The sequence below is a fragment of the Elgaria multicarinata genome, chromosome 4 (genome assembly GCF_023053635.1).
Source record: "Elgaria multicarinata webbii isolate HBS135686 ecotype San Diego chromosome 4, rElgMul1.1.pri, whole genome shotgun sequence".
Classification (NCBI taxonomy): Eukaryota; Metazoa; Chordata; class Lepidosauria; order Squamata; family Anguidae; genus Elgaria; species Elgaria multicarinata.
Window position 1 is genome coordinate 554871 of NC_086174.1, and position 16725 is coordinate 571595.

The 16725-nt window shown below is 58.6% G+C and overlaps 1 protein-coding gene across 1 annotated transcript in view; it reads right to left on the minus strand.

Annotated features, from left to right (window-relative positions):
• Positions 1-13990, minus strand: part of CAD (carbamoyl-phosphate synthetase 2, aspartate transcarbamylase, and dihydroorotase) — a 33351-nt gene extending 19361 nt beyond the window's left edge. The window contains exons 1-14 of the mRNA XM_063123667.1: positions 13872-13990; positions 12078-12217; positions 9980-10109; positions 8485-8627; positions 7856-7997; positions 7510-7681; positions 7164-7349; positions 6808-6920; positions 6514-6656; positions 5681-5812; positions 2406-2639; positions 1258-1479; positions 739-927; positions 290-414 (exon numbers count right to left, since the gene is read on the minus strand). Coding sequence (XP_062979737.1) covers positions 290-414; positions 739-927; positions 1258-1479; positions 2406-2639; positions 5681-5812; positions 6514-6656; positions 6808-6920; positions 7164-7349; positions 7510-7681; positions 7856-7997; positions 8485-8627; positions 9980-10109; positions 12078-12217; positions 13872-13956 — 2156 coding nt within the window. The 5' untranslated portion in view covers positions 13957-13990. The remainder of the gene's footprint in view (positions 1-289; positions 415-738; positions 928-1257; positions 1480-2405; positions 2640-5680; positions 5813-6513; positions 6657-6807; positions 6921-7163; positions 7350-7509; positions 7682-7855; positions 7998-8484; positions 8628-9979; positions 10110-12077; positions 12218-13871) is intronic.
• Between the last annotated feature and the right edge of the window lie 2735 nt (positions 13991-16725).

Here is a 16725-nt window from a genome sequence, read left to right on the forward strand (position 1 = left end):
AAGGCGGCACGGGCGGATGCCACAGGCAGCGCAGAACCCCCCCCCCCCAGGCCCCTTCTCTCTCGCCTCCCCTCCCCGAATGATGCCTCCGCCAAGGGGTCAAAAGCGGCTCAGACCCAACTCTCAAACACAACTCTGGCGAACGCAAAGCGGCACGGCTCAAATACGAGGAAAAGGTAGGTGTTTTGCGCCTCAGGTGTCAAGACGCGTTTGTGAATTACTCCTCCCTCAAGCGATGGATCGGCAGAGCAATGTCCCCCCCCCCGCCCCCCTGCGGAACGGGCGTTACCTGAGGACAGGCAGAGGGATGCCCAAAGCCAGCTTGGCGGCGACGTAGGCCAAGGGGTAGCCGGTGGCCTTGCTGGCCAGGGCCGAGCTCCGCGAGAGGCGGGCGTTCACCTCTATGATGTAGTACTGCGGGTGGGAGAGAGAAGGAGGTAGCAAGGCGGCTCAGCCACCCCTCCCAGCGCCCTCCTGCTGCAGAGAGCAGAGCAGGGACAATGGCGCACGGCCGAGGAGAGCCCAGGTCTAGGCCCTGCTGGGAACAACCCCTCCCACGGCGCCGTGGGGAGCTGCTGCTGACCAGACGGAGCCACAGTCTGACTCAGCAGGAGACAGCTTCCGCCACGCCCCACACCAGCAGCGAGGGCGCTCCCCCTGCGGGCGCATGCTGCCCCACGCCCAGAGAGGCCCAGGCCCAGGGCCCCACATGCCTACCCCACACCCACAGGGCCTCACCTGCTCGGATTCGGGGTTCAGCGCATACTGAATATTGCACTCGCCAACGATGCCCAGGTGCCGAACCACCTTGATGGCCGTGGTGCGCAGCAGGCTGTACTCCCGGTCGTTGAGCGTCTGGCTGGGGGCCACCACGATGGACTCCCCGGTGTGGATGCCCAGCGGGTCGAGGTTCTCCATGTTGCACACCTGTTCAGGATGGATTGGGAGGGGGAAGGCACGAGGAAGGGGGCGCTGCTGCAGTGCGTGAACTCCCTCGGCCTCCGGGTCACTAGCCCACAAGAGCCGCTGCCATCCCACCATCGCTGCAGCAGGAGAAGGCCCACCGCCCCACACCTCCCCAGGGCTCAGCGTCAGCCCAGCCAGGCTTTAGTCAGATGCTAAATTCAAGGTGTGGGAGGCCACTCCCTTGGCTGAGGGGAAGAGGGAGGTGTCAGCAACCGACTCTCAACGGACAGGGAGGGCACCTTCCGTGAGAGGAGCAAGGCAGACACACACACACACCCCACCGGCCCTTACCGTGACACAGTTGTCGTAGGCATCGCGCACCACCTCGTACTCAATCTCCTTCCAGCCCTTGAGCGACTTGTCCACCAGCACCTGGGAGGTGTGGGCGAAGGCCTGGCTCACCAGTGCCGTCAGCTCCTCCCGACCGTTGGCAAAGCCGGAGCCCAGGCCGCCCAGGGCATAGGCCGAGCGCACGAGGACCGGGTAGCCCAGCCGTTCAGCCGCTGCCTCCGCCTGTGGGGAGGGGGATAAGCAGTTGGGAACGCTGAGCCGTGGCAGTCGGAGGAGGAGGAGGAGGGGGGCCACCAGCACCGGCGAGGGGGCATCTCGCTCCAGGCAGGGCCCACGGAGCCACGGCACCATCGAGCTCACGGAACAACGCTCAAAGGCCAGAAAACCCGGCTTGGCTGCCTTTGGCCTCCAGCAGTACGATACCGACAGTTTTATTCCCAAATACCGGGTGGGGATTTTAATCTTTCTTGTTCAGTCTCCGCCAGCTCAGATCCCATCAGGTTACACTTGAAGTTGGGGTGGTTTTTTGCCCCAATGTGCACCATTTGACACTTGCTTACACTGACCTGCATCTGCCACCTGGATGCCTTTTTCTCTCAGCTTGGAGGGATCCCTTTGGAGCTCCTCACAATCCCTTTGTGTTTTAGCCACCCTAAATAATTCGGTGTCACGAGGCTCACCTGGGGCCAACACTGTTATCTTTCCGGCACCAAGTCAAGACTTTTCTCCCAGGCAGTTAACAACATATGCTGAGTTTTTAACTGACCCCAGAATAATTTGTTTTAAATGGATATTGTTGTTTTTGTGCTTTTGATGGTTTTAAATTTTTGTATTTGTTTTCACTGTTTTTAACTGTTGTAAGCCGCCCAGAGAGCTTTGGCTATGGGGCGGTATATAAACGTAATAAATAAATAAATAAATAAACTTGGCCCCTTCACTGGACTGCTTGGGGTGGGGTGGGTCTGCCCCCCCCCACCCAGACAGCCCTCTGAGAGGACGTGGTGCGCTTTGGCCCTGCCAGGGCCTGCCATGGAGGCTCAGCATGCAGCCCCTGTACTGAAGCCACGCGGGACCCAGGCAGACGCGTGCCCAGAGGCAGGGACGTTATCTGCCTGCAGGGAAGCCGAGCGCCGCGGGCCGGCCCTTACCTGTTCCAAGGAGCAGGCGGCCTCGCTCGGCGCCACGTGCTCCCCGATCTCTTCCATCTTCTCCACGAAGACCTTGCGGTCCTCTGTCATCTCCACAGAGGCCACGGGGGTGCCCAGGACCCGCACGTGGTAGCGCTCCAGCACGCCGGCCTTGGTCAGCTCCACACCGCAGTTCAGAGCCGTCTGCCCTCCAAAGGTCAGCAAGACCCCATCCGGCCGCTCGTTCTTGATCACCTGGCCGCAGGGAAAGGGGGGGAGGGGGTCAAGGATGAGAACCTCACCCAGTCCCATCTCAACTGCACCCCAGAACATGTGGAGTCACGTCCCATCCCCCCCCCACCCCACAGGGCAACAGCACCTGCAAGATCCCCATTTCCTCAGGGGTAAAATCGCCCCTGGCCACCTGCACAGGAAAGGGAAGGCGGAGGGCCTCAAGTTATTTGGGCTGGCAGCATAGGGGCCTGGTCGCGCCCCCCCCCCCCCCCAGTTTAGTTCAGGAGCAACTGGAGTAGACAACAGCAGACGTTTTGGAGCCATCAGGCCATCCTCTGGGACACTGGCTCCAACCCACCGCCCCAGGCCACGTGGCTACCACATAAATGCCTCCTCTTTTGTAATAGGAAATGTGGGCCAGAAGCCACATTTACTCCTCAGTTTGCTGCACACGTGACCTCTTTCACAGAAGCCCTCGAAGACGGCCCTTGCCATCCCCAAACTCCCTTTCTGTTTATTCCGGTTCGGCATCATGTTGTATTGTCATCATATTTATTAGGCAACCAAGTGCAGGTTGTAGCCAGAGCAACCAATAGCAAATAGCATTCAGTACGATGCAGTATATTAACAGTACAAAATTCTATCAAGAAATTAAAATTCAGTGTACGAGGCCCTCATTTTGAGAGAGCCAGAGAGGGGGAGGGGGCCGGGGGGCCTGCACCGGTTGCCTTGTCTAGGCTTCAGCTGCTGCAGCCCGGTGTGGCCGGCTGCGTGGAGGAGTAGGACCCACCACGTGCCCTTTGGATCCCTGCCCTTCCTGCAGACCGACGTCTGCCAGGGCTGGGCTTCCAAGGAGGCTGGGATCTCCCTGGAGGGCACGGGGGGCTCCCAAGGCACTTGAGCAGGCCGGGATTAAACCCTTGTTCAAGCAAACACCCTTGATTCAGGACCGTTACAGACCAGCTCCTAAAGTACCAGTCTGCAGCAAGATACTGGAAGTGGCGGTGGCCTCTCAGCTCGAGGGCCTGGGCGGATGCTGCTTATTGGCACCCAAGCTGGTCCAGCTCCTGGCCTGGCTTGGGGGCAGAAGCAGCCTGGGCCGTCCTGGCAGAGGACTGCTGCTGAGGAAGGCAGCCCCGTTTGGGTCGCCTAGCCGTGGGGACACACGGACACACACACACACACACACACACACACACACACAGAGCATAACAGCGGCTCCAGTCCTTTGCAGAGGGACACACCCAGGCTGTGGCGCTGGGGGATCCCTGTTCCGACCATGGGCTCTGGGCTGCCCCAGGGGTCTGCCTGGCCCTCCAAGCCTTCTAACATCCAGAGAGGAAGCTGTGGAGGAGGGGAGGGCATCACGAGGTTTGGCCCTGAAGCGCCCTTGATACGCAGGTGCTACACTGCTCTGCCTCTTGTTTCCTCCAACTAGTCCCAGAGAGGCTGCGGAACTCGAAACAGGGGCCTGGGGGTAGTTTTGGGGTGGGAAAAGGCAGAGCAGCTGAGGCTTCATCTAGATAAGGAGGAAGGGCTGTGGGTGGGGAAACCCGTGCGTTTGGCTGGACGCCCAGGACCAGTGGGACCGGCCAAGAGTGCAGCTTGGGGGTGGGAGTGGGGGGTTCTCCGGGACTCCAGGGCCCTACCCCTGGAAACATCACGGGGTGCTTTTCATCAACTCTGGCTGATTCACCAGCTGCGTTCCTTCCTGGAGAAAGTGGACGTTGCTATATAGAATCATAGAATAGCAGAGTTGGAAGGGGCCTAAAAGGCCATTGAGTCCAACCCCCTGCTCAATGCAGGAATCCATCCTAAAGCCTCCCTGACAGATGGCTGTCCAGCTGCCTCTCGTGTGGGACAGCCCACCACCTCCCTAGTTAACTGGTTCCATTGTCGTACTGCTCTAACAGTCAGGAAGTTTTTCCTGATGTCCAGCTGGAATCTGGCTTCCTTTAACTTGAGCCCGTTATTCCGTGTCCTGCACTCTGGGAGGATCGAGAAGAGATCCTGGCCCTCCTCTGTGTGACAACCTTTTAAGTATTTGAAGAGGGCTCTCATGTCTCCCCTCAATCTTCTTTTCTCCAGGCTAAACATGCCCAGTTCCTTCAGTCTCTCTTCATAGGGCTTTGTTTCCAGACCCCTGATCATCCTGGTTGCCCTCCTCTGAACACGCTCCAGCTTATCTGCCTACTTCTTGAATTGTGGAGCCCAGAACCGGACGCAATACTCTAGAAGAGGCCTGACCAGGGCCAAATAGAGAGGACCCTCACAGTCATCTGTGTTCTGGTTGCATCCAGACTAGACAACTGTGTTCCTTGGGGAACGGCCTTAAAGCTGGTGCAGAATGCAACTGACCAGTTGCTTGCGAGGGTGAAGCGTGCTGAGCATACAGCACCCACCCTGTGCCTGCCACCCTGCTCATGTGCCCGCCGTTGAGATCAATTAAGTGGCTGGCACACGAGGGAGGGACTTTTCTGTGGTGGCCCCATCCTTATGAAATGCCCTATCGTGGGACGTGCATGTCGCCCCCTCCCTGACTGTTTTCAAATGGGCCTTAAAGACCCGGATGTTCTGGTCTATTTTTAAATTAATGGATGCCCGTCTTCATTTTATAAACCGGCATCTTAGCGTTACTGGAATTTAAATCCTTTTTTATGCTGTTTTAATTAATTGCATTTTATATTCTACTTGTGTGTATTTTTAAAAGATATATTCTTAAACTCGCTTTGGAGAGGCCTTGCCTTGAAAGGCAAAATAAAAATAAATGAATACAGAAACCATTTGGGGGCAGAGATGGCTCTTCCTCTATCACATCCCCAAGCGCTCGAAGCAGCTGCTGTTGGGTTCCTGGCCAGGGGATGGTGAGGCTGGTGGGAGCCACGAGGCCCAGGCCGGCCACTCCCGGCTCCAGCGCCATGGAGGGAGCCCAAACAGCGGCTGGGAGGAGGCAGAAACACACCTTGCCAGGCCACGCCCAGCCCCCCCTGAAATGGGGCTGAAGCCTGGCAGGGCCGGCACAGCCCACGGGACCGGGGTGGGGAAAGCAAGGCTCCGCTCACCTGGGCAACGTAGTCAGGGGTGATGGGCAAGAAGTAGACCTTGTCGGCCAGGCCCTTGGAGGTCTGCACGGTCGCGATGTTGGGGTTGATCAGCACCGTCTGGATGTTCTCCTCCTTCAGGGCTTTGATGGCCTGGCAAGGAATGGAGGGGGGAGGGGGCGGAGGGAGGTGAGATTGCACAAGTCAGGCATTTTCCTGGCACCGGGGGACGCCAGTCAAAGCCACAGCCCCGAGGGGGGCCCATGCTGAGAGGAAGACCCTCCACAATGCCACGGCATCGACGTTTAGAACAACGCATCTAGGAGGCGAAGCCGGAGACCCTCTGGGAAAGCGTTTCCTAGCTCTGAAGGAGCTCCCAGCCGATGCCGCAGCCACAAACGGCTGTCCTGACAGGTCTTCTTCTTGCTCGCCTCCAGAAGATGCAGAACATGGCAGGCAGCACAATTCACCGCTCGGGAACAGTCACACGGAGCGACACCCCGACACACACACACACAGAGGGGGACAGCTGCTCCCCCATAACAGCACGGCAGCCGCGACCCCCACAAGGGCGCCCCTAAGAGCTGGGGTGGTGGTGTGCTGAACGGCAGAGCCTTGACTCTGCGTGCAGGAGGGCCCCCGGTTCACTCCCCGGCAGCAGCTCCAGGTGGGGCAGGGAAAACGCCAGCCTGAAGCCCTGGAGGGAGCCAAGGCTGCTGCCAGCCAGGGCCAAGAGCACTGGGCCAGATGGAGCCGAGGGGGTCCGGCTCTGCTTAAGGCAGCTCCCTCGGTCCTTGCGCCCCTTAACCACACCGAGCCCCAGACCTCCCCGCTCCCCCCACGCGCTCACTCACCTGGGAGCCAGAGTAGTCAAACTCACCCGCCTGCCCTATAGAGAGGCCCCCTGAGCCCAGGATGAGCACCTTGTGAGGACGGGGGGCATTGCAGGCAGGCGGGGCTTCTGTGGGGCGAAGGCAGTGCTGCAGGCGCTCAGACACTGGGCACAGAGAGAGGGGGGCTCCGTTATCTCCACCATTCGGGCCCACCCATGGACCCTGCCGCCCAGGGTCCCCCCCAGCTGTGAGGCAGCACGGAGGGAAAGCCAGGCCCGCCTCCCCCAGTCCACAGCCACGCCGCGGCCGCCCCACCTGGCTTGGAGCTCTGCTCTCCGGTAGCCGTGTCCCGCACAGTCTCCAGGAAGACGTCAAAGAGACACTCCAGGTCCGTCGGGCCCGCATTGTGCTCTGGGTGGAACTGCACGCTGTGGGCGGAGGAGACGCCGGGTCAGAGGTCACAGGAGCAACCAGAGCCTCTCCCCTGCGGCGAAGCCGGCAGCGCACCGTCCGCGCCCCCAGCAGCAGAAGTGGGGAAGAGACAGGCTGAGCCAGCGGCTGGGAAACCAGGTCAGGAGGTGGCTGCCTTCGTGGAGCACGCGTGGGCTTCCCACGGGCAACTCTCCTCAGGTTCCAGGGCCCCCGCCCAGCCTCCTCACTGCCTCTCCCACCTGAAGAAGGGCTTGGAGACGTGGACGAGGCCCTCGTTGGAGCGGTCGTTGGCGTTGGTGAAGAGCGGGGCCCAGCCCGGGGGCAGGCTGGCCGGGTCCACCGCAAAGCCGTGGTTCTGGGATGTGATAAAGCAGCGCTGCGAGCCCTCGTGGAGACACGGCTGGTTGTGCCCGCGATTCCCATACCTGAGGAGAAACGGAGGGGGGGGATGCAGAGCTTGGCCGAGGGCAGGAGCCGGAGAGCCTCCCCCCCCCCCCCGGCGGCAAAAGCCCCGACTGCAGCTGTGGCGAAGGGACAGGCCAGCGGCCGCTCCCCAGAGCCCGGCCCCCACAGCCCACCGCTTACTTCATCTTGTAGGTCTTGGCCTCGATGGCCAAAGCGAGCAGCTGATGGCCCAGGCAGATGCCGAAGACCGGCTTGGGAGTCGGCAGCTCCAGGATGAGGCGCAGGTTGGCCACCGTCGCTTGGCAGGACTGTGGGTCCCCGGGGCCGTTGCTGACAAAGAGCCCGTCAAATTCTGGGTAGAGAAGGTGGCCGTCAGAGGGGCAGGACGGCTCCTCTCCCACTGGGCCAGCTGAGAGACACCACGGGGCCTCCACAAGGAGGAGCCCCCAACCCCCCCTGAAGCGGGGGGGTTATGTGGAGCCAGCGAAGGGCCCTGCGCGCCCCCTCCCCCTCAAGCCCCGCTCACCTGCACTGTCCAGCGGATGATCCCAGGGCACCACCGTCACAGCGGCGCCACGTTCACACAGGCACCGGATCTGGTTGTACTTCAGGCCACAGTCGATGGCCGTGATCCTCACGGAGCCGCCAGGATTGAACAGCCGGGGCTCCTGGGAAATCGGGGAGGGGGCGGAAGGTGGGCACATGGACGCTGAAGGCGCAGGGGCAGGTCTGTACGGCAGTCTTGTTGAAAACGCAAACGAATTTGGGGCGGGGGAGAGCTGAGAGGCCGGGCCAAACCCTCCCTCCCTCCCTCAACAGTCCACTCCACTGAACCCCTCACAAGAAGCCAGGCTCTGGATGCTCTCGGGCAGGCGGGGACCCTCTGAGGAAGAGGCCAGCATCCGCGAAGACCTGCGAGAGCGCCTTGGCCTTCCCCGCCACGCGGGATCAGCCCTGCAGCGTAATCCCCCTGATGAGACGCCAAAGCAGGCGGTTGCCCCCCACCCCACCCCACTCTCTGCTTTCAAAGGCTCCAATGTCATCATCTTGCTGCTTTGCAGGCTGGCCTCTCCGGGCCCCACAGGTGCCCCCCTTGCATGCCCCAGATCCGGCTGGCGAGTCCAAGCCTCCCCACATCTCTCCTGCCCCACCTACTTGCAGGGAGACCTCTTTCACCAAGTGCCTCCTGTTCGGATCCTCAAAGGGCAGGTGAGAGTGAGGGGCTCCGTCCGGCACCAGCCTGCCCAGCAAAGTCCCCTTTTCCCGGATCCTCTTGGTCAGCGCCCGGGTGTCTATACCTGCAGCGGAACAGAAGCAACGGACGCGGGTATGGACCGGGCAGCCCCCACTCCACAGGAGAACACAGGCGCTCTGGCCTGACCCCCAAAGAAAGGAGCCCTCTGGCCCCCGAACCAACACCTTTTCCCAGGGGGGTGCACAGAGCCCTTCGGACTGGCCAGCTGCCTTAAGGTTCTGCAAGTTATTCGGCCCTGGTTAGGCCTCATCTAGAGTATTGCGTCCAGTTCTGGGCTCCACAATTCAAGAAGGACGCAGACAAGCTGGAGCGTGTTCAGAAGAGGGCAACGAGGATGATCAGAGGTCTAGAAACAAAGCCCTATGAAGAGAGACTGAAAGAACTGGGCATGTTTAGCCTGGAGAAGAGAAGATGGAGGGGAGACATGATAGCACTCTTCAAATACTTAAAAGGTTGTCACACAGAGGAGGGCCAGGATCTCTTCTCGATCCTCCCAGAGTGCAGGACACGGAATAACGGGCTCAAGTTAAAGGAAGCCAGATTCCGGCTGGACATCAGGAAAAACTTCCTGACTGTTAGAGCAGTGCGACGGTGGAATCAGCTACCTAGGGAGGTTGTGGGCTCTCCCACCCTAGAGGCCTTCAAGAGGCAGCTGGACAACCCTCTGTCAGGGATGCTTTAAGGTGGATTCCTGCATTGAGCAGGGGGTTGGACTCGATGGCCTTGTAGGCCCCTTCCAAATCTGCTATTCTATGATTCTATGATTCTATAAGTGCCAGAGGATCTTGGCCATGTCCCGACTTCCCTAGATTTGTAACCGGATGGAGTGATGGGGTCAAGCTCTCCCCATCCTCTGGCAGAATATTCCAGGCGGCCAGCTGACCAAAGGGCTGCTCTGGGCATACCCGTGGCAGGCTAGCACACGGCAAACGAAAAACGACAAAGAGTCCTGTGGCACCCTAAAACTAGCAACTTTATTCTGGCAGAAACTTTCTTGGACTGTAGTCCACCTCCCCAGATGCGTGAAGCATTATCAAGAGTTTCTGGTATGTATGGGGTACAAATGGTTGATGAACTGTAAACTGTGAGGTCGGAGAGAAATTAAATGCAGAAAGCAGTGACAGTGACAACCCCATTATTAACCGTGGCCATTTGTGGCTGCTGCCAACATCACAAACTCCCCGGCATTAGGGACGATTTCAAACTCAGCACCCTCTCGCTCTCATCTCTCTTTGAAGCTGTTTTGCTCCACAGCGGCCGCTTTAAGGCCAGGGACGGAGCGTCCTGGGAGGCCGACGCGTTCTCCAACCGGATTCCAGATAGGGCCGTTTCTGAGGTCAATTTGTTCACCTGCCGCAATCCAGCCCCCGCCCCCGCCCCCGCCCTGCCTCTTACCTTCCAGGCCAGGGATCCCTTCTTCCTGCAGCCAGTGGTCAAGCGAGCGAGTGGCGCTCCAGTGGCTAGGGTTTCGGGAGCACTCGCCCACAATCAGCGCAGCCACGTGGATGCAGCGGGACTCAAACCACTAGAGGTGCAGGGATCAAACACAACAGAGAGGCTAAACTAACGTGTCACCACGGGGGCAACACTTTCCTCTGGCAGAGGAGCAGAAGGGCACAAACCCTGTTGGCAGCCCCCTCCCCCGCTGAAGTGGACGCCCACTTGGTACATGCATGACCTGCTCCACAACCTCATCGCCACAAGAACTTCCTCAACATCTAAGGTCCTCCTCTGGGGGCCTACTCCGAGGGAGGCTTGGAAGACAGCACAAGGGAGAGGGCCTTCTCTGTCGTGGCCCCCCAACTGGAACTTCCCCAACATCTAAGGTCCTCCTCTGGGGGCCTACTCCGAGGGAGGCTTGGAAGACAGCAACAAGGGAGAGGGCCTTCTCTGTCGTGGCCCCCCAACTAGAGATGTAAAATTTCCGGAAATTTTGAAGCCATGGGGAAAAAACCGTTTTTTTCCCGTGGGGTTTCAGAGAAAAAACAACAGAAATTTTCAGAAAAATTGAAATAATGCAATATTAGCACTTTTCACAGATTGAAAGTCACTTTGTTACTTTAGTAACATAAAATGTAATTATATCCAAGTTGGTTTGACATAAAATTATTACATTTGGTATATTAAAAGTACAGTGTATTCAAACAATTATTACAAATTGAATTTACTATTTTACTTTTTTTAAACTTTTTTTTTGGTAACACGATGTCTTTGGTGCACAGACATTGCAATAATCTGATACTGCACAGTTTTTAGAAATCATTTGGAGAAGTAATATCTGAACACCTTGTCTTAAAACATCTTATTCATCATGTTAAAATAAAACATCCCATAATCCATTTTTTCTTCAGTTTTTCAATTTTTCTAATTTTTTAGGGAAAACCCAAAAGAGGCTTCAGAAAAAAACAGGTTTTTTTTTTTAAAAAAAAAAATCCGTTTTTTTCCGGGCCTTCACTTCTCTACCCCCAACTGTGGAACGATGAGGCCCGCTTGGCGCCAACATTGCTATCTTTTCGGCGCCAGGTCAAGACTCTTCTGCCTGGCATTTAGCAATAAGCGATGAGTTTCACCGATCCTGGATCTGTTTTTAGGTTCATCGCTTGAAGTTGTTTATAGTTGTTTTTAGATGTACGCCTTTATGTTGCATGTTTTTGTGGTTTTAAATTTTGGATGTTTTTAATTGTTCTAATCTTATGTAAACCGCCCAGGAAGCTTTGGCTATGGGGCAGTATAGAAGTATAATATATAAATAAATAAATAAATAAATAAATAACCCCCTCCGCCTGCAGCCTTCCAGCTGAGAGACCAACGTGGGCACAAGCAGCCTGGCACTCACCCAGTGCACACCATCACCTCTGGTTTAAGCCACAGGGAGCCGCATTTTTTGAATATTCAAAGTGCAGCTTGTTGTGTCATCTCAAGCCAGGGGCCGCAGGTTATACAAGCCCTGAACAACCTCATGGGCTGATGTTGGGTTATGTAAGGGTTGTTGAATACCTTCATAGCCCATGATCTCCCCAGGTCCAGATAACTCCACAGGGTGCAGCTTGAATACCCAGAATAGTCGCCAGCACATGCCACAGCCCACCACGGCTTAAACAAGCCATGGTGGGCTGTTTGATAGTGCGAACGGGCCCAGAAGACAGGGTCACGTCTGCCTGCCTCCTCCACAGCTTCAGGCACTGCCAAGAGGATCCAGCCAAGGAAGGCTCACAGCTCCTCAGGTGCCGCAGACAGGCTGAGCGAGGGGTTCACAGCCCAGCAGCCCAGGTGCATGAATGAGTGCCAGGCTGGCTATGCCCATGGAGCCCTGCCCTCCCTCCAGGCAGAGCCAGGGACCCTGAGCACCCTCAGCCTGGGCGGGAAGGATCTCACGCAGCCCGAAATGGGATGCCGCCGCCGCCGCCGCTGCTGCGCTGGTCCGGTTTGCGTGTGCCGGTCTGGGGGGTTGAACAGGGCAGGAGCCCTTTCCCTCCGCCCTCCCCACACTCACCCGGCTGAGGCCGTACTGGTCCAGCTCCTCTGGAGGAACGCCGTAATTGCCGACGAGGGGGTACGTCAGCACCAAGATCTGAGACTTGTAGGAGGGGTCCGTCAGCGCTTCGGGATAGCCCACCATGCCCGTCTGGAACACTGCAGCCCCGGAGAAAAGGCAGGAGCTGGGTCAGCCCCAGCGGCTCTGACAGAGGGTGGGTTGGATATAGGAACCCACACTGCGCCAGGGCCCCCCCCCAGCACCATGGGGGGTTGCTATCTTGATGCAGTCAATGAAAGGGACGCCCCCCACCATGGGAACCGGCCCCTCGAGGGAGGGAGCAGGAGCAGCAGCCGCCCTTCCAAGAGGCCGTGTGGGAGGAGGGGGCGTGGCGCGCCTGACCGCCCCCCCTCCCCCAGCCAGTCCTAAAGGCTTTAAAGCAAACGCAGGAGTGCAGGGACCACAAACTGACACACACGCGCGGTCACCACATTTTTATCTCCGCTTTGAGCTTAAGGGCACGCCGACACCACATCCCAGCCCATCTCGGGTGACAGCTAATTAGAACTGCGCCAGACGCTACTTGGGTATCAGGTGCCACTGCTGCTACCTTGCATAGCAGGGCAAAAGCCGGGCTAGGTCAGGGGGGTGCTGGAAGCTGCCTGTCTCCCCAAGTCCTGCATGGGGGGGGATCTAGACCACACACACCCCCACCCTCCTTCCTCCATTCAGGGTGACTTCTGCTGCATGGAGCAAACCCACGAACGCCAGTTCCACAGGCCACGGTGGGCCTCCTGCGCCTTCACATTCTACAGCAGCCAGCGGATGGAGGGGCAAAAGGGGGGCTGAATTCTACGGCCACGCCATGACCCCCAACGTCCTGCCCGGCCCCAAAACCCCTTTTCTTCTGGCAAGGCTGGATCCTCTGGACTTGATGGCCTTGTAGGCCCCTTCCCACTCTGCTATTCTATGATTCTATGACTTAGGTGGCGCTTGGTCTTCTCAGCCCACTTCCAAACTACCCCTTTATTTTCGCCAGGTGCCCCCCTTCTGCCCCCACAAAACCCTGTGCCAACCTCGGTCTTGCAGGCTCCAGCCAGGAGCACTGCTGCTTCCCCCCAGGGGAGTGTGTGTCCCCCCAGGCGGTGGCAGTGATTTCTGGGCCAGACCCAAGGGCCGGAGACCTGCACCCAGTCCCCCACCAGTGGGAAGCACGAGTCCTTCTGCCCTGCAGACCCCTGGAGGCTGCCTCCGACCCCGGAGGCTGTGTGGGGCCAGCAGCTGTTGGCAGCCTTATTCTCCCACGAAGGTGCCCACGCCAGCAGCCATGAGTGCCACAGGCTACCCTGCCCCTTGGGGCTGGGCTCTTGGGCAGCCAGGCGCCTCCAGTGGGAAAAGGCCCAGGGGCGCAGCCCGGTTCCCCACACGTGGGGCTTTGCCCGGCACCTGCCCTGCAGCACAGCACGCCGGGGGGAAGGGGGCAGCCCAGAGCAGGAGGAAGGGGGCTGCTGTCAAGGGCGCCGCTCCTCGTCGGAGTTAGCAGAGCCAGGTCGGGGGCGCGGCGAGTGGAGCGCCCGCCGGCTCCGGCGGCCGCAACCGCCTCCTCCCTCCCCGCCGGGGCACGGACGGCGGCCCAAGGACTCCCGGCGGGTCCAGCCCTCCGGAGCGACCTACGCCCCCCCCCCGCTGCAAGGGGGAAGGGAGGGGAGGGGAGACGGCCGCGCCCCCACGTGGAGCCCCGCGGGCCGGGGCCGGGCGTGCGCGTGCAGGTGGCGGCCGAGGGTCTGGCCTCTGCCTGGGCCTGGCACTCACCCACTTCCCCGGCGGCGGCGGCCCTGGCGGCTCCGAAGGGGCGCCCGCGCAGCACCGTCCCGTCCTCCAGCACCAGGCTGCCCATGGCGCCCCTCTGCACGTGGGGAAGGAGGCGGCGGCGGCGGAGGAGGAGAAGCAGCGGGCCACGGCGGCTGGCTGGCTGGCGCTCTCCGGCGAGGCCCGGGCAGGGGGTGGGGGGGGCAGCGGAGGGAAGGCGCGGCGGAGGGGAGCAGGGAGGAAGGGGGCGGCTGCACCGGTGGCGTGGCCGGCTCGGAGCGGAGCGAGGAGGAGGCGCCGCCGGGAGCGCGTCGGAGGAGGAGGCGGAGCCGGAGAGGGGAGGAAATGACCGCCGGGGGGCGGCGCCGCCGCCGCGCCAGCCCTGCCCGGCGCGCTCCCTCGGGGGCCCTGGGCTCCGCCGGCCTCGTCCTCGCGTGCAGGCGCCCGGCAGGCCGGTCCCCGGCGGGCCCAGCGCGGCGCCCCGACCTGCAGCCGCCACCGTCGCCTGCACGTGAAGACGAGGCCTCCGCTGCGCCCCTCGGCAGAAAGGCCTGCCTTACGGGGCGGGGGACGGGATTTGGAAGCCAGCCTTGGACACCATGCCCGCTGCCTCCCACCCTCCCCGGGCCTCGGAGCAGGCGGCCAGGCCAGGCCAGCCAGGAGCGGCAGCCAGCCCGGGCCAGGTGCTCAGACGTGCCCCGTTTGCCCCCATGAAAATCACTGCTTGGCCTGCGTGCCTTCTTCGTGTCCCGGGGAAACTAGCACAGAGCCGGCGCGGTGTGTGTCCGCCCGGGGCGTGGGTGGGTGGGGGCCTCTCCCTGCAGCCCCTCCGCCTTCCCTACGCTGCAGGGCTACTCCATCGCCTGCAACTGAGCCTCGTCGGGACGGAGGGCGGGTCCCCCTCGGCCGGCCAGGGTGCGAGAGTCATTCGGGGTCCGGCACAGTTGCCCCCCCCCAATCCATCCATCCTCCCAACGCCAACGCCGCAAACGCGCCATGCCAGCGCCCTCCTCCGCGGCAACGCAGTGGGTTCTGCCCACTCCTCGTGGGTGCAGGGACAGACAGACGAGCCGCGCTCCTTCCCTCCCTCGCCAGTTTAATGTGCCTCCGGCTTCTCCGGGCCTCCGTTGGCACATGGGGCCTCTCCGCCTGCCTTTCGTGGGAGTGCCAGTACGTGGCGGTGCCCTACTTCTAGGAAAGCCCAAGGTGAGGCGGGGGTTCATACGCGGGAGTGCAACAGAGCGCGGTGGGCATGAGCCAAGCGCGATGGCGCTCAGCGCAACGGGCACATCCCCTCTTCCCTGGGGGCATCCTGGATCCCACTGGGGGAGGAGGGGGGGTGTCGATGGAATTCACCATAGAGCAGGAATAACCAAGATGTCCCGCAAGCGTTCGAGGAGTTAAGGTGAGTCGCAAATTCAGGTTCTGCCCCTTATAAGCCTCAAAATTCTACTGCTTATAAAAACAGCACCTGTTTAGCAACAGAGTGAAACTTAATGTCCGTGATCTACTCAACGTAGAATCATAGAATAGCAGAGTTGGAAGGGGCCTACAAGGCCATACCCCTGCTCAATGCATGGTCTACAGTTGTGCAAGATTTCAAAGTAATCCAATAAAATGGCCACAGGTGCAGCCAGTTAAAAAGTGCTGAAAACAGACAGATTTGTACCTTTACTCTTAAGCTGCGGCTCAGACTGAGGCAAAACTACTGATGTGCTTTATTTAGGCCTGCGGAGATCTGCCTTTCATTGGTTTGGGGAAGTTCTGAGCAGCAGTTCAAAAGCTATTAAGATTTCCCTGCAGATGACAGCAACTGCTGGCAAACTTATGTCAGGCATGCTCAGTTTCACTCTGGAGTAAAAACATTGCCAGAACTCCAGTGTTTTGAGAGGAATTCCAGTCTTCCTGTCAGCATTCTGACAGTGGTAAGCGGCAGCAGGAATCACTCTCACCAATTGATTACTAATGAAGAGAGGATAGGGAAGGAAAGGGTATGTGGGAATCCTGTGCACGCTTACTCAGAAGTAAGCCTCTCCCGACATGAACCTACTACCTGTACACTGCGCTCAACATCCAAGGTCCTCCTCCGAGTGCCTACTCCGAGGGAAGCTCCGAGGATGGCAACAAGGGAGAGGGCCTTCTCAGTGGTGCCCCCTGCCCGACTGTGGAATGATCTTCCCGATGAGGCTCACCTGGCGCCAACATTGTTACCTTTTCGGCGCCAGGTCAAGACTTTTCTCTTCTCCCAGGCATTTTAACAGCATTTAACAACGTTAAGTTTGTTTTTAATGGACCCCAGAATTGTTGTTTTTAAATGGATACTGTTGTTTTTATACTGTTATGTTTTTTTTAATTTTTGTATACTTTTAATGTTTACTATTTTTAATTGTTGTAAACCTCCCAGAGAGTTTCGGCTGTGGGGCGGTATATAAATGTAATAAAATAAAATTAAAATAAATAAAATAAATAAATAAGCCCTTCTGGCCATACATTCAGTTAAATGTTTTTGTTTTGTTTTTCAGGACAGTACTAATAGATTTTAAAAACAACAACAGGGAAATTCAGTGAAACAAGCCCTGCTGCTTTGAGGCTGGAGTTACGGCTATCTCATGTTGGCTCCACAAAGCCAGGGAATTAGAAGCTAAAGCTTGCCTTAACAGGCGTACCCCAGAGTCAGTAATTATGTTGTCATACACTGTGGCTTGCTTCCAAGCAAAAGCACCAATAACAACCAAAGAAAAGGGGAGATGTATACTCTGGTGCTGAGAAAGGTTTAAAATGTTTAATGGTGATTTCTTCAATAAAAAATAATATGTAAATTTTAAAAAGACAGATTGACGATTACACTAGCTGGACG